The sequence below is a fragment of the Caenorhabditis remanei genome, chromosome I (assembly GCF_010183535.1).
Source record: "Caenorhabditis remanei strain PX506 chromosome I, whole genome shotgun sequence".
NCBI lineage: Eukaryota > Metazoa > Nematoda > Chromadorea > Rhabditida > Rhabditidae > Caenorhabditis > Caenorhabditis remanei.
The window spans coordinates 9,870,059-9,885,500 of NC_071328.1; the positions used below are offsets into that span (position 1 = coordinate 9,870,059).

General features: G+C 40.4%; 3 protein-coding genes across 3 annotated transcripts; 1 reads left to right on the forward strand and 2 right to left on the reverse strand.

Moving 5' to 3' along the window:
• GCK72_002093 (uncharacterized protein) lies at positions 1 to 3,126 on the forward strand (the record flags this gene model as incomplete). The annotated part of the gene is made up of 10 exons (XM_003114647.2): positions 1 to 81; positions 133 to 183; positions 409 to 467; positions 955 to 1,827; positions 1,903 to 1,994; positions 2,037 to 2,111; positions 2,160 to 2,408; positions 2,457 to 2,582; positions 2,629 to 2,829; positions 2,882 to 3,126. 10 exons carry the CDS (start codon positions 1 to 3, stop codon positions 3,124 to 3,126), a joined length of 2,052 nt encoding a protein of 683 aa, XP_003114695.2.
• A 2,945-nt stretch (positions 3,127 to 6,071) lies between these two features.
• Positions 6,072 to 8,064, reverse strand: GCK72_002094 (uncharacterized protein; the record flags this gene model as incomplete). Its single annotated transcript, XM_053723253.1, has 8 exons — positions 6,072 to 6,285; positions 6,331 to 6,434; positions 6,489 to 6,685; positions 6,731 to 6,803; positions 6,851 to 7,280; positions 7,340 to 7,565; positions 7,614 to 7,758; positions 7,918 to 8,064. 8 exons carry the CDS (start codon positions 8,062 to 8,064, stop codon positions 6,072 to 6,074), a joined length of 1,536 nt encoding a protein of 511 aa, XP_053591898.1.
• A 1,507-nt stretch (positions 8,065 to 9,571) lies between these two features.
• On the reverse strand, positions 9,572 to 10,677 carry GCK72_002095 (uncharacterized protein; the record flags this gene model as incomplete). The annotated part of the gene is made up of 6 exons (XM_003114801.2): positions 9,572 to 9,651; positions 9,738 to 9,810; positions 9,858 to 9,998; positions 10,064 to 10,172; positions 10,221 to 10,516; positions 10,561 to 10,677. The coding sequence occupies 6 exons, from the start codon at positions 10,675 to 10,677 to the stop codon at positions 9,572 to 9,574; spliced, it is 816 nt and encodes a 271-aa protein (XP_003114849.2).
• Positions 10,678 to 15,442: the final 4,765 nt, after the last annotated feature.

The following is a 15,442-nucleotide window of genomic DNA, read 5'->3' on the forward strand; positions in this document are numbered from 1 at the left end:
ATGAATGGAGGCAGAAAGCGTCGATTTCCGGTGACTGTTGCAGCATGTTCCATCCTTGTTTTAGTGATATCCGTGGTTACGGTAATTCATTCTCTAATGTATTCCTTGAAGTTTCACATGAGTATATTTTAGGCTCAACAAGTTTTTGATGGAAATCGACAACCAGCTTTCGTGAGGCGGCAGGTGGGTTTTTTTTATTAGGGGCAGCTCTAGAGATCCAGGAAATCTGGCCTTCTTTGTAAGAGTCATCTATTAACTCCTCCTTTTTTTTCGATATTTTCATATGAAAATTTTCTCAATTGTGATAAATCACAGTTGTAAACTCGGACATAGCTAATATATAAATTTATGTAGTCAAGACATTCTCTGAAAAACCTTCCAGTTACCTCCAAATCTTTCATTTTCCAGCCGGCGTTCCAACAACAACAACCGAATCAAATACAATTTCAACAAAATCGAAACTTTGTGTAAGTCATTCCTTGCCATGCTTGTCTCTGCCACGTGCTTTACCTTTCTCCGCCATCCACACATTGCTTTTTCTTCCATTTTCCTTACGAGAAAGTGACTAAGTTTACTGTTTCTCTCTGAATAATGTTATCCACGTCATCTTCTTGTTCGAGGAAAAAATAAATGGCGAACGAGTGTAAGCGTTACAACTTGCTTGAAAGGTTATGATAACATCTGTTTTGTCGTATCGTTTCAGCCGGAAAATTAGATGAATCGAAGGTTAATTAGGAAAAAGAGAAAGAGGGGAAATTGCGAGAAAGGGAAATCTGATACATAAACAATTTAATGTGAAAATTAGTTTAGTTTTACGCAGTAGCAGAATTAAGAACAAATTGTCAATTGTGCAGGCTTTTATGCACCGCTGAGCCATATTGATAGGCAAGCCAAACTTACAGAAATGCTCCTAAAATGCTTTTGTGTGTGCTTCCCCTTGATCCCTTATTTCAGACTTCCATCTGCTTCTCCACTACGCCATCGCAATCTTTTCACCCGTCAAATCAGTCATCGCCATCGTCCACGTCACAGGTCATCTCTTCGAAAAACCACTCATCAACCTCAACAAGCTCATCTAACATCTCGGCGTGTTATTCCAACCTTATCCCACAAAAGAACTCGTTCTCGAACTGTGGTGTCCTCCCTCTCATCTCGCACTAAACCAAACGTCACGCGTGTTGTTAATGCTAATCAACGAACAACGACAATCAAGTCTAACAATTCCAGACGGCAGCAACAGCAGTTTCAACCAAGACAACCTTTCATGACACAACGTCAACAACAGTTTCGATTCCAACCACAACCACAACGGCAGCAGATTTTTCAAAGGGTTCAGAGGGTTCAAAATTTTCAAAGAGCTCCAATTCAGAATCAACAATTCTTTGTGAGACAAGCATCAACAAGGTCTCCATTTTCAATAAGAGCTCCATTGTCTCCAATGCCTTTTGGTTCTGTACAGCGAACGCCTTCTTCTTCTATTCGACGACCATCGAATCGTTTATCAGTCCGTCCCCCACTTCCTCCTCCAACAACTCCTCAAACTCTTACAACTACTACTCCCATTCCATCAACTTCTTCCTCTTCTCCATCTACTTTTCCCCCAATTCCCACTACCACTCAGCCCGTTTCCCTTCCCTCTTCAACCCATGTTGCCACAATTCATTCCGTCGGTGGATCCCTTCGTCGACCAATCCGTGTTCAACAACTCCAACTCAATCTCCGAAGAAAACCCCAAATGACACGTGGGCAATTTAGAAGACCTCAATCTAACTCGAAATTCCCATTGACTCGACATCAACCGACTCATCGAGTTACAAAACCTGATAGGTTTGATAGGTTTTCTAATAATCTAACCATATTCGGAAAAAAGAAAACAAGAGAAATTAGATATTGAATTTTCAGAGTGACAAGGCCAATAGTCTCAACAACAAATGAACCTATAACCACAACAACAGAAGAAGAAATATCTCTTACGGTAGCTGGAACAACTCCAGGTAAAGTATTGAAACGTCTTCAGAGGGATAAATGAGTTTCAGAAGGAATCCAACGGCAATCCAGCAACTTGAAGCAAGTTGACGATATTGAAGCAGCTATTCTTCAAGCAGTTATTGGTAACAAAGTGATGAGTTCAAACATGAAATAGTGATCAAACTCTTCAGAATCGTCCTCCCCAGAACCGCCTCCATCAACAACTCGTCGCCAACGAATTCATCGAATTCGTCCAGGTCACAGACACCGTCCCGCACCTCCACCTCGTGTGGACGCAATAGAAGAAGCGGTGCTTCGAGCTGTTCTCGAGGCAACGCCATCTGCTCCAATTCCAGAAGAAGTGACATCAACAACAGAAGGAACTACAACTACAACAGCAAAAATCGAAGAACCAATTGAAACGACAACTCTGAAGACAGGTTGGATTCTGTACAAAATATTATTCAGCATTAATCATTCAATTTAAGAATCGACGTCCCTGTTCCCAGCATTTGCAACCAGAAGGCATGGTCACAGACGCCCCACTACAGTAATCCCACCAACTCCAGAAATGACTACTGAGTCAACAGTTATCATAACTGAACCCACTACTGGTTGGGATCTTTTCTGATCATTCGTGTTTTCATTTCTGTATTCTAGAGCCAACAACAACAACTACAATCCCTGAAGAAACAACGACGTCAGCCGAAGAATCAACGACATCTGTAACTGAAGGAACAACGACAGAACAAGTGACGGATATCACAATTGCTCTTCCAGAAGACGACTTTGAAGATATTAATGCGAAGATATCAACAGAAGATCACCAATTGCATCAAATCGAAGATAATGTGATCTCAGGTGAATAAAATAGGCACCGTTCTCTTTTTTCTCATGAAATGGGAATTTTCAGCTCTCTCGACACCAACTTCCACTGCATCTTCCTCCCCAACTCCACCATCCCCTCTCCCTTCAACACTCCCATCGTCTCCTTCGCCGCCATCTCCTCCTGCTCCACCCACAGAATTCAATCTTCAACAAGCCGGTCCTCCTGGTTCGATGCCTCCTTCTGATGATATCGTTGACGAACTGAACGACTCTTCGGATTTCTTGCAAGTGGCTCAACGACTCCATTTGCTCCGAAGGCTTCTTCAGTGATAAATTTTCCATGAGCATTATAATAATCTCCAGAATAACTACACGATACTCAACGCTCGCCGCCGCTTAGAATAGTTTAGTGACTTTTCGATTATATACATCCAAACGTTGTTACGGGTTTTTTTTTTCGATTCCTTGCTGATTGTGAATAAATTTGTGAATTTCCTCTCATTAGCGTCAGTCATCAAAATCGATTAGAAGTTATTTTTATTTCAACATTTTTAACCGACAACATAACAATGAACAACAAGGAGAAAAAAAGGTAAACAAGTGATTACGATAAAAAAATGTTTGAGGATTATGGGGATAGAATTTGGATAGGATGTAACAATGATGAAAAATATGATATTCTAGCAAGGATTAACGAGTCAAATCAACAAAAACATACAAACTCCGTGGCTTCTATACCTTTTCAAACTTTTTAGGAAATCAAGAAACAGAAGCACGAGCCACACCACGACGATTATCACTCTCGTAACCTAAGCGCTCATTCCTCATCAGAATCTTCCTTCTTTACTTTCTTGTCCTTCTTTTTTTTCTTCTTCTCTGGCTCTCCATCTTCCTCAACCTCTTCGATCTTCATCTTCTTAACGGCGCTAGTGTTATCCTCATTATCTTCAAATCGTTTATGTTTGCGGCTAGTCGGTGCATCAGCTGCAGCATCGTACTCGTACGTCTCGCTCTTGAATTCGTACTTGTCGTGCCGGTGTGATGGGAAGCTTTGTTTTTTGGATGGTCCGCGTTCAGACTCAGTTCTTAGAACATTTTCCAGAGCAGCGCGGCACTCAATTCCGATTTCGTTGGTGGCTGTCTCGTCGGAGAGAGCATCGATGCGGGTAGCCAGTGAACACTTTGCTGCCAGTTTACGGGCCATCTGTAAATTTTCCGATCGTATTTCTATAGATTTCACTAAACGCTTACCTTTCCCTTAACCTTTGGTGGTGCTTGGGTGATGAGCTGGGCATGATAGATCAATCCGTATTTTGGAGTATCTTTTTTGGTTTTAAGAGCACGGAAAAGAGCTTTTTCGGCTCCGAGAATTTGAATCGTTGAAGCTGGTGCTTTGGCCAACGAGACAAGAGATCCAGCGTGAGAGATCAGACGAGCTCCGACAAGTTCTCCGAGAAGAACGGTGAGATTTGGAGCAAGAGCTGTCATGCGATTCTTGAGGTAGTCGAAAAGTTGAGCACTGAAAAAAAACGAGTGGTAAAAACAGAGAATTTTCCAGTTAGCTTACCGGTATGCAGAGAGTTCGATAACTTGCTCGCAAAGTCCCTTGATGTGAATGAGATCGATTTCAGAGATATCAGTTCCCATTGAGATCTCAGCGTCTTCTTTGACTTTTTCTTCTAATTCTTCTGGAAGGATTGAAGACAAATCAGTGTTGATGCAGTTTTGACGCATGCCGACAGTTTTCACGATCTATAAAAACTGTGTAAAAAATAACACTCCTGGGAAAGAAATTAAACGTTACCTTAGCATAAGCTTGGTGATCTTGAATAGTCTTTCCAAGCTCTGGGAAATGCCATCCGTACCATTCTCTGGTTCTCATAACGTAGTTATTGAGTTCCTTATCAAGATCATCAAGAAGAGAAACAGCTTGAACAATCATAGTGTCGATCTTTTCTGGATTGAATTTGACCTTGTAACGGGCAAGGGAATGTGCAACAGCCAAGTTCATTGCGTTCATTTCCTCCTTGTGCTCGGCAAGCAAGTCTTCAATGTGTGCGCGAACTCCTCTCATCAACTCACTGATTGAGCTGTCATGAACGCAGTTCAGCGAAAGTTTCTCCTATAAAAATATCATGTTTTCGAAAACGTTTTGTGGCAAAAATCAAACCTTAATGAGGTTTCCAAGTTTGGCATCTCCAACAGCCAACTTCTCAGTCTCATCCACACTGGACTTCAAGAGTTTTTTCAAAGTCTTGCTGAGCTTTCCTTCGGTGATCTCAGATGTAGCCTCGACAGCTCCAGCAGTGGTCTTGAATTTTTTGAAGGAAACCAACTGCAGACTGAAAATAAAAATCAATAAAATAACATTCTGAGAATATGTAACTCACTTCTCCTGTGCCTTCTCCGCGGTGTTGAACTCCTCCCAAATATTGTCAACGTTTTTCAACTTCTTTTCGTTACTGAGCTTGAAAACCGCATAGCCGGCCGCGACCTCGAACAGGACCAGCATCTTACCTGAAATAATTGTGTTATGGTGATAATCCAAGACGGTATTCAATGCAAAAAAGGAACATTTGTCCAGAAAGGTGGTTCCGTGATTTTTTTAAACACGGAGTGTGCATTATTATTAGTGCTAAAGTGTGCTTAATTTAATTTCTGTAAGATATAGCCGAAATTGACGTAATTTGTTTTAATTTTTTCGAAATAGGATCTGTTGAACAAAAAAGAAAGGGAGAAAATATAACCGACAGACAGCCAAAGAAACTTTTCGTGGCGAGACCCGAGCGCGGCACTTTGAATTTAGAGAGCGTGTAGTTCTCGTGGACAAGAGTAGCAGCCAATACTGCGTCCGACGTAGATTTCTTAAATTGTTTATTAAACTATTTAACGCTGCCTCCAAACAATTTAACTTGAATCTGACTGAAAATCAACAATAAACTGTCATATCCGAATTTAACGAAATTTATTTAGAGTTTCTGAAATAATAGTGAAAACTGAAATAGTATTACCGTAATTTATTTCGAGAACACAGACACCGAAGAGAAACAAAAAATGAATGACTAGAATATGCAGACATGGATAAATGCCACCAAAGACAATGGAAACGATCGATTTTCAGAAAATTTCTACCCAGAATTGATTAAAAAAGAGTTACGAAATTTCAAAGAAAATCATTGAAACCTGAAACATGAAAGCTAGACTCTAAAAATAGTACTTTTCAAACTTACACAGAATAAAAATAAAAGTATATCAAAAAGGGTTCTGATATCAAATTACATTATAAAAGGTACTAATTTTTTTTCAAATTTTTTAAACTTCTCAAGTTCTTTCTTCGGCTTCGCCTTTTCATCACATTTTCCATCGACACACTTTCCCCAATAACAGATTGGCCAATCTTCGAATCCCTTACAAACCCCGTTTCGTCGTACTTTACTCACACAACTTGGTGGATGCTCATCATTTGGTGGAATATAACAGAAGAGATATCTGAAATTTAAATCAATAATTTCTCAATGAAATCTCTGAACTAACGGGGAATGACAATCTGGTTTGTCTTTTGAGCACGTTGATCTTGGATAGTATTCATACATGAAATCAGTGTATCCATTTGATAAAGCATCCTTGTTTTTATGGGGCTGAGACATAATTTCAGATATGATATAGGAATTGAAACAAGAAGAATTTAATACCTGCAACAAAGGCATGGAATTATCTCCATTGTGCCAGAATGGGAAACATCTTTCATCACTTTTCGGATATTGTGTCTCTCTTTCTTCTCTCGTTTGCATATTTTGTCTCCATGTTTCAAATATCCAATCAATCATTCCGTGATGGTAAACGAAACAAACATCATTTGAAGAAGAGTACGATTTACTCATATCACCATCTGAAAACCAAATTGAAGTTTCAAGTAATTTGAGCTTTTACTTACTAACGAAAAAGTGAACGTAATCATGAGAAAACTCGAGCATTCTTGCATCGAGAGTATGATTCATTGGGCATGTCTGAACAAATAAAGGTTCAAATAACTCATTCATTTTCGGAAACTTACAGTCAACGGCATAGTTGCTCCAAGAATCATATTGATATCTGGATTATTGATCAACCAGTCAACTCTTGCATCATTCAGCATTTCACCCGAATCATCTTCCCCGAAATTCCTGAATATCTGAGCTCGACCCTCCATTGTTTCCCAATTATGATATGGTCCATTCTTCACAAATCCCTTATCATCAACCTCACCCAAAAATAGTTCTGAGAATATGATGGAATCTTTTGGTTCGGGGAGCAAAGAATCAAGTGTTGAATCCCAAAATGGAAGACCAAAATCTGGATTTTTCATATGGTCGCGTAGTGCCAATTCAAGTCTGAAAGTTGCCATTCTGTTGTAATAATTGTAAGAGGATTCAGTACAGTAGCCCAACAGTACTCTCCAATCAACTATGTTTATCCAGAGAATCTCCATTGGTCCTACCGTAATCCTACAGTAACATGAGGCTGTATATTTTCATCTTTTCCCTATTTGCAAATGCCTACGAACCTTTTCAAAAACTCTCGATGCCACAAAGTGAATGCAGGTCCAGAATGAACACCGGAATACTTGTGAACTCTTCCAATTTTGTTATACAATCCGCTCTTTTTCATTGCATTCCACGCATTTTCGATCATTATTCTATCTTCATCTTTCAAAGATCTCAATTCTCGTCTTACCGCTCGTTTCAGAATTTTTCCACTCGGAAGATAACACTCTTCATCTTTTACATTTCCTAAAAACAAAAACAGTGAAATGATAAAATTCCAATAACAGAGTGAACCTTTAAAGTATCCACAAACACAAGTTCTATTCAGACATCCCATATATTTTGCTTCGTGTGCAGTCCAATCTGGGGCTATGAACACGTCATCTTCTGGAACATAATGCTTTCCAAATGCTGATTCTTCTTTTTCAGACGCCTCAACCTGAATATTTAATTATAGAGAACAGTTGTTTGAAATGTAAATATTACGTTTAGAAAAGGTCAGTTTCTAGACTTTAAATATATATCAAATACACATTCCGAGAAATGGAAAACTACTTCCAGACTCTCTTTTTTTCAGATTTATAGTTCCAAAACTTACTGGATCGTGATCATAATGCATATGTCTAAACCACGGCTGCTCAAACTTCTCATAATATGTTTTGTTTCCAATTGTATACTTAGTAACTGTCACATAAGCAGTCGTTGTTTCCAGAAACAGAAGACCCAGAATAATAATTCGGTGCATTTTTCGTCCGTAGTGAATGATTCAGTGACACGTATTACGAGACAGGAAGAAGTAGGAAGCTCCGCCCACTTTGGATGCTGCAATCAAAAAAGACATGTGTACATTCATTCATCAGCAATAATTTGGCATTTCTTCCGACCGCCCGGAAGCCGATACGAACGTCGTCATTCACAAGAGAAACGAGTTTACAGCCTCTTTTCTCCGGCAGTTCAGTCTACCAGTACAACGGAAAAAAACGAAAGGAAATGGGCGATTGATTCCGGACAAAAACAACGATTGACTAGCTTTTGTAAGTATTGCGCAACGCATTTCTTGATTGAAGAAATTGGGGAAAACGATGGGGTCGAAATCGCTAAAAACCGAGTAATTTGAAGATTCGTCAAACGGAATGGCTAGACGGCAAACGAACAAGTTCTTATTATGGGGACACAGATACACAGAGTTCAATCGAAATTTCAAAATTTCACTATTTCTGAAAATAAGAACTTTCGAAAAGAAGGCGGAGTTCCAATGTATCGTTCGTTTGAGAAAAATATAGTGTATTCAACTGGAAGAATCTATTTCCTTTTCCGGTTTTCAAAGTATAACGATTCTATTTGAAAAATTGAGGTTACTGTATCTATCTACAGTAACCACCTTCTTATTTTGGAAAAGAAAAGAAGAAAAACCAGAATCCAAAAAAGAATGGAGTGGCACGTTTTCTTTGAAAAAGTCGTTCCTAGCCTAATCATTCTAATTCAATAATTCGAGAGGAACACGAAATGTAAAAGGTTTTCCTCCAAAAACTGACATCATAAGATGCAAATTATCACAAGATCAAGGTTAAATAAAATGAACAAAAAACAATGATTTCACAAACACATAGTTTATTGAAAAAGGGTATCTGAATCGAAAGAATTACACAAGTTCAGGGAAATAACTTTTACTTGCCTCGATTGAGTTGAAACAACTAAATAGAACTTTCTAAAAGTATTGAATATCGTTTCAGCAGAAGAACCCCGAGTTTAAATAAAACAAGATTCTGAAAAATTGAAGTAACTGCACGTTTCCAACTGCTTTCTTTCGTGCTTCTGCGGAAAAATCCATAAAACAATTCTTGGAAGCAGAAACCATAAAGTTTCTACCGCCTACAGAACAGAAGAAAAAAGTTACATCATTTGTTGATCTAACTTCGATATCAGAAAATCAAAAGTAGTGATCTTGTAGTGATTAGTCGGCGAACAGCGCAAAACAGCGCAAGTCTGTAGTCGCAAATAACCTGAAATTGGGTTTTTTTCTGATACGACCGGACCGTTTTTTGGTCGATGAATCAGCTGGTCAGGGGCAGAAAAACGGAACAATAATAAACACAATCTGATTTGAATTACCTTTCATTCTGACTTGACAATAAGAAGAACACAAGCATAAAGTGAATAGTCCCGAACCCGGAGATTAATAGCTTACATCACAATAAATTAAATTTTCCCATTGGTTATACACAAATGAAACAAGTGAAAAATACGAATATCTAATTATTAGCTCCACCAAACCAGCTAGATGAAATTCTGTCGTAGAAGGCGCTCAGCGATGGGGTGCTCTTCGAGGATCCTGTAAACATTTCAATTCGAAAAACGTGATTGTACGACCATCTTAACAACGCAACTAGTAGCAAAAGAGAGAATAAAATGTATTACCTTGCTGCGATGGATTGGCCAAATACTTGTTGTTTTTAAGTCTGGATCCACCATTCTTTTTATCACCACTCATCTGCAATTTTGAAATCTCGGTCACTACTTTCGTGAATATTATCTAACCGTTCTATCAAGTCTTGGCACCATCGGGATACGAGAAGGTTGCTCGATGTGAACAGCTAAGTCCTGGATTTTCGAAAATGACTGGGGAAGCTGAACTTCCTTGTTGGAGAAAGTATCGGCAACAAGACACGAGAAAAGAACCTTGAAAATACAGAATATTTGACATTTAATCATAATCATGTTTTTATTTCCAAAAATTGTATTACCTGAGTTCTGGTGTAGACAAGTTTAACATTATTAGCAAGAAGTGGTGACAACAAGGAGACATCAAATGGATCCAGATGAGATTCAATTGCAGTGCAAACGGAACGCATGCTTAAAAGTTGCCGAATTTGTATTTCATCAATAATATGAATCACTTACTTTTCACTAGGAAACATAACACTCAACAACTGACAATCAAAAAGTACTTGGAGAGTTGATCTGGTAGGTAAATGCCAAGCATCTTTCAATTCTTCTACTCTATTCCCTATCAGTTCAGCCATTCGAGTAGATACATGATCATCAAGCCGCTTTCTAATTTTCTTGGTCAAGAGATGTGAAATGGATGCATCTGCAAGACGACTTGAAATGTCGAACAGAACTGACTGCAGTGGTGGAGAAAGAGCAATTGGAACAGTGACTTCTCCTACATCCGGAAGCTCAACAGTTTGAAATTCCTGTCAAAAGCTAATTCAAAATATTTTGACTAAAGGAACTATACCATGACGAGACGAAGAGCATACATTCCACCCTCGAATGCCTCCAAGTAATCAGCAAAGTTAGAAGCAGTAACATACTCGTCGACAACGACTTCACAGAAATCCCTGAAAATGTTCATTTAGTTACTTTTGAAATCTGTGTTCTCGTGTTCCCCGATTGATATCACCCTTATCATCTCTCCTATTCATTATACTGACTATTTGAAACTGGGTTGAACCTTTTGAAGGTCGAAATAAAGATGACAAATGACCATTGCCCGTTCGCATCTCATGTTCATCTCTTGCTCTTTATCTAAACTTTTTTGAAGACTCTTTTGATATAAAAATATGATTCGACGTTGCTTGTTCGAAAAATACTCTGTTCTACAGTCGAAATTATATACTTCAATTCCTAAGTAACGTATTTTCGTGTCGGATTTATTTTCTGTTTTGCTGGATCCCTCTTCTGATTTCGTTGCTTGAGCCTCTACTGACAACTACGTCAATTACGGCACCCCCAAATACACATTCAGACGAGGGAAGAGAAAGAAAAACGTGTGTATTATAGCAGAGAGGAAAGCGTTGTTAAAACCAGAGCCAAGAGCTGTGATAAGCCGAGCGGGCCCTCCTTCACTAGCCAGGGCCCGTTTCCATGGTTGTGTTGTGCTTGCATTTTTCACCCTCTTCTTCTATACTATCTCGTTTTTTTTCGAGCAGGAATGGCAGCTCTCTGCGACTACCACATCTGATTAGCGACTTATTATATATATTCGGAATATGTGTATCACTGCGGGCGCCTCCTTTTCTCAGGTCTCTCACTGGGGATTTGTGTGGCCGTTGACAAGTAGAGAAAAAGCGAGGGTGAGCGGAAAAGCAAAGGAAAGAGGTCCTCTTGAAGCGAAAAAGAAGGCAAAAGCAGAGGACCTGGTCGTCACTGAAAAACACGAGCCCTGATATCGGCAGATATCAGTGGCGCCCAGATTAGGGCGCTCTCTGCCACATAGCACCCATGTTTTTCCGTTTCTGTCAGCGAGTTGTCTGCTACAAATTTTATACAATTCCAGGACCTCTTTGCAGGTTACGGTATTCTTTTGCTTTTATAAGAGTTCAAACTAACGAAGGGATTTTTTTTCAAAATTCAAAATATTAAACTACCCTTCGAGGGAACAATATTTCATAAAATAGTCATAAAAGTTCAACACTTTCCTCTCATTACCGTAGTCCTATTACCTCGTTAACCTTTCTCTTTGTCACGAAGTGCAACTAAATTTCCTTTTTATGTAGGCTATGTGGCCATTCAAAGTGTACATCGGCCCCCACACCTCCCGCTTGTGAAAATTTTCTACTTTCAAGGTTGTTTGCTTGCGAGAGTATGAGAAATGGTGCGACCATCAGAAAGCGATTTTTGCTGATTGAGGGGTTCGAAACACACTGCACATTCGTCCGCGGCGCTTCATGTGACAACGAGTATCTTATCGGACAGTCAATCGGGCAAGTCAGCAGTACTGTCGTTGCACTTTAGGAAGCACTTCGCTCGCTCGCTCCACATAGTTGGAAAGGTTCCCTGATGATAAGCATTGGCACATTGGAGTGAACATAGTGTGTTACTATGAGAGAATCGAAACGCGGCAAAGGTATTATCACGTAGCCTGTTATATTAGTAGAAATAATACAATCAGAAATCATCAAGCAACGGATCTGCCTATAACGCATGTTAAAAACAAGGGAACTTCGAATTTCCACATAAACAAAATCATTGTGGTAAAAAGACCTCTTTTGAGTGTCTGTGAAAAACGGCACAAATAAAATTCAATATTTGCTTTCTTTCTCCTCTCATACAAAGAACCGAAAACTTATGGTGCCTGATCTATAGGTGCCAAGTTATGTTCAACGTCACTTTTGATTTCAACTTTGAGTAGAATACATCACTGAAACGATATGTTCGATTCTTGATTCAGGCTCGTGTTACAGCTCCTCCCCCGCTTTATATTATCACTTTTTTTTCATCCTTCCATCATACCCCTTGTTGCTACCCTTCTCTCGGGAACATTCCTGAGCTTGGTCCTCATGTAAACTGAAATGTAAGGACGTTGACGTATAGGTGCGTCTCCAAACAAAACGCTCACAATCGAAATGGAATCGGCCGCCGATCGACCAGAGAGACAGAGAAGAGGTGCCTCTCTATGTGTATGTGAAGAAACGAATCGAAACGAATCGACGGGCAAACGGGGCCGGTTGTGTATACATGGCTGGCTGCGGCGCCACCGCCGTACGAAAATCGTCAGCGACTCCTCGAATTGTGTGATCCTTCGGAATGCGCGCACTGCGCAATCGGCCCTCGAGGTCCGTACTCGAGAGAAGACACACAATAATGCAGATCGCGATGCGACTGTTTCCAAAGACACTTAGACGGAGATATGAAAGAGAGGCACGAGAAAACTAAAGAACTGAGAAGACGGTCCTGCTGATTGAAAAATAGTGATGGATTCGTAGAGAGGCCCGTCAGTCTGCGGGCACATAGAAACATTTCTGCTGCTACTTCTGCGCATTGTGATTCGTTGTCGTCGGCGACGCGGGTGGGCGCCAATACACAACATATTTCTACAGTAAACGATATGAGACGCAGAATCATACAAGAGACCTCAATAAATTCGCAACATTTTTCTATTCCACCTTTGGCGAAAACTTTCGAGGTTCAGATGTTTGTAGGAACACTTGGTTTTCTTCCTTCTTAGGTTGCCCACTTTTCTTGAGAACGCGGATACTAAATTCCTTCAATAAAGAAGAACCCATACTTTTAAAAGTTTCGTACTTGAGCTGATTTGTTCGTTTCATCCCGGCTATGAATCTGTTCGAAATAAAGCAGTCATTTTTTCAAATAAACATCAATCACTCGAACCTTCTTAAGATGAAAACATCCTTTTTGAAATAGTTGTGACTCGACAAATGAAATTCTTACTGTTGGCCCAAACAAATTGATAAGAGTGTGCTTGTTGGTGCCAACCACATCAGTCATCATTTTTGTGAAGTTCCTTTCAATCGTTTCGTAAAGTAGACTTCCCAAACTGGACAATAAATGCGAGCCTGCGGGGCGGAGGGTACGATTTGCATAGCAATTCGACTGATGTCCTCTTTGTTCCTCGCCGGTCCTCATCGACGACTAAAAATAACGGATACTGGCCACCGTACTCCTCCTGTCGCTGCGCCCGAAACGGTTTCCCTCTGATGAAACGAACATGAAGCGTCCTCCGAGAGAATCGAACGATCAATAAAAACAAAAGCAGCTACCGGTGGACGGAACCATCTTTCGCCGTTGAGTACAAACATAAGTGCGTCCCTTCTTCGCTCTGTTCAGCGCCGTAAACAACAAACCTGGGGATAGGCTTTCGTGTAGATCTTTCCGATTCCAAGGTCCGACGGTACGGACAGCCTCCCCCGCAAATATCTCTCGCTATCTATCTCTAGTCGTCTGTCAGCAGTTTCACATACAAACAGTTTGGGTCCTTGTCTCGATTCAATACTCCCACATTCTTATCAGTCCTCCTATTTTCCATCCTAACTTTTTCCTATCACTAGGTGTCACTCTTTGAGTTTCACGAGCTCATTCTCTCAAAAATGTTGCCATTTTATTCTGCTATCGGAGTCGATCATCAACACTGGCGCCCATCGCTTTTCGTCCCCAAAACTGCCGATTACGTAGTTCAATTGCGTGAGCGAGGACGGAAAAGAAGAAAGGGAGGAGGAGGAACGTAACTCGCCAAAAAGAACACGCCCCCTAATTGGCAAAAAATTGAGCTCTATTTCGTTCATTCTTTTCAACAACCTTTGAAATGTTATGGTGCCGCTGTCAGCAAGTCTAGTGTGCCGTGATTCATACGTGTGTCAGGGACAAACACCGTGTACCTTGGCAGCGGCAACAAAAATTTCGCGCATCTGGCCTCAACTTTCTTTGTCCCGTGATACAAGTCAAAGTGAGAAACATTTCGGAAATATTGGGTCCTTCAACTATTTTCATTTTACTTTGGATTTCTCTTTTTCTAGGTTTGTTATCAAGAAATTATGTTATCGTGTATACTGTAACTCAGTTGCTCTTCTCACTTTTTTCGAGAAACGTTGTCACATGTCTGCAACTTTAAGTAGTGGCTTTTCCATCTCTTATGTCCGACGTAGATTTTCCTTCTCAAACTTGAAAAAAGTAGAGAAGCCTTCGTTATTCTCCAGAATCTAACCAATGTCTTCCATTTCGCTTCTCATAGTCACGTTACCCTTTCATTTCGATTCTACGGTAATCGGAACTTGGGGACCACCACTCTTGCGTTACACTATTTCGAATACAGTCTGCAATTAAATACGGATCGAGACAAGAAAGGGACGCGAAAGTGAGTCTTTTCTTTCGTGTACGCCTCGCTCTCTCTTTGAACAGTGTATCTCGAGGGCCATGAGTAGTGCGGTAGAAGTGAGAGATCGCGCAAAATGAGAAGTTTCCGAAAGAGATGGAGGAGAGACCTGTTCGTGCAGCCACCACCCGACTGACTGACTGTCTTCAATGGTCTCTTCTCCCGTTTTCTCCCTTCGGCGTCGTGGCCCCGTTCAGTAGATCCCTTCTCTTGCGCACCACTCCAGTCACTTCACTCCCGTTTCAACTAACAGCCACAACCACAGTCAAAATGTCCTCGACCATCTTTTCCTCTCTTTTCATTGGTTCTCTCTTTCTCTCTTTTCGATCGAAGTTTGCCGCTTCGCTCCACACGGTCCCCACAGTTCCATAATACAGTGCGTCAGAGCGTGTGTCTCTCTCCCTGACTGTGTTTGTTTAGGACCGCTGTTGTTGCCACGTTATCATACTGTAAAATTCGGCCACAGTTTTCATTTTTGCTTTTCCTTCTTTTTTCTTCATAATCGTTT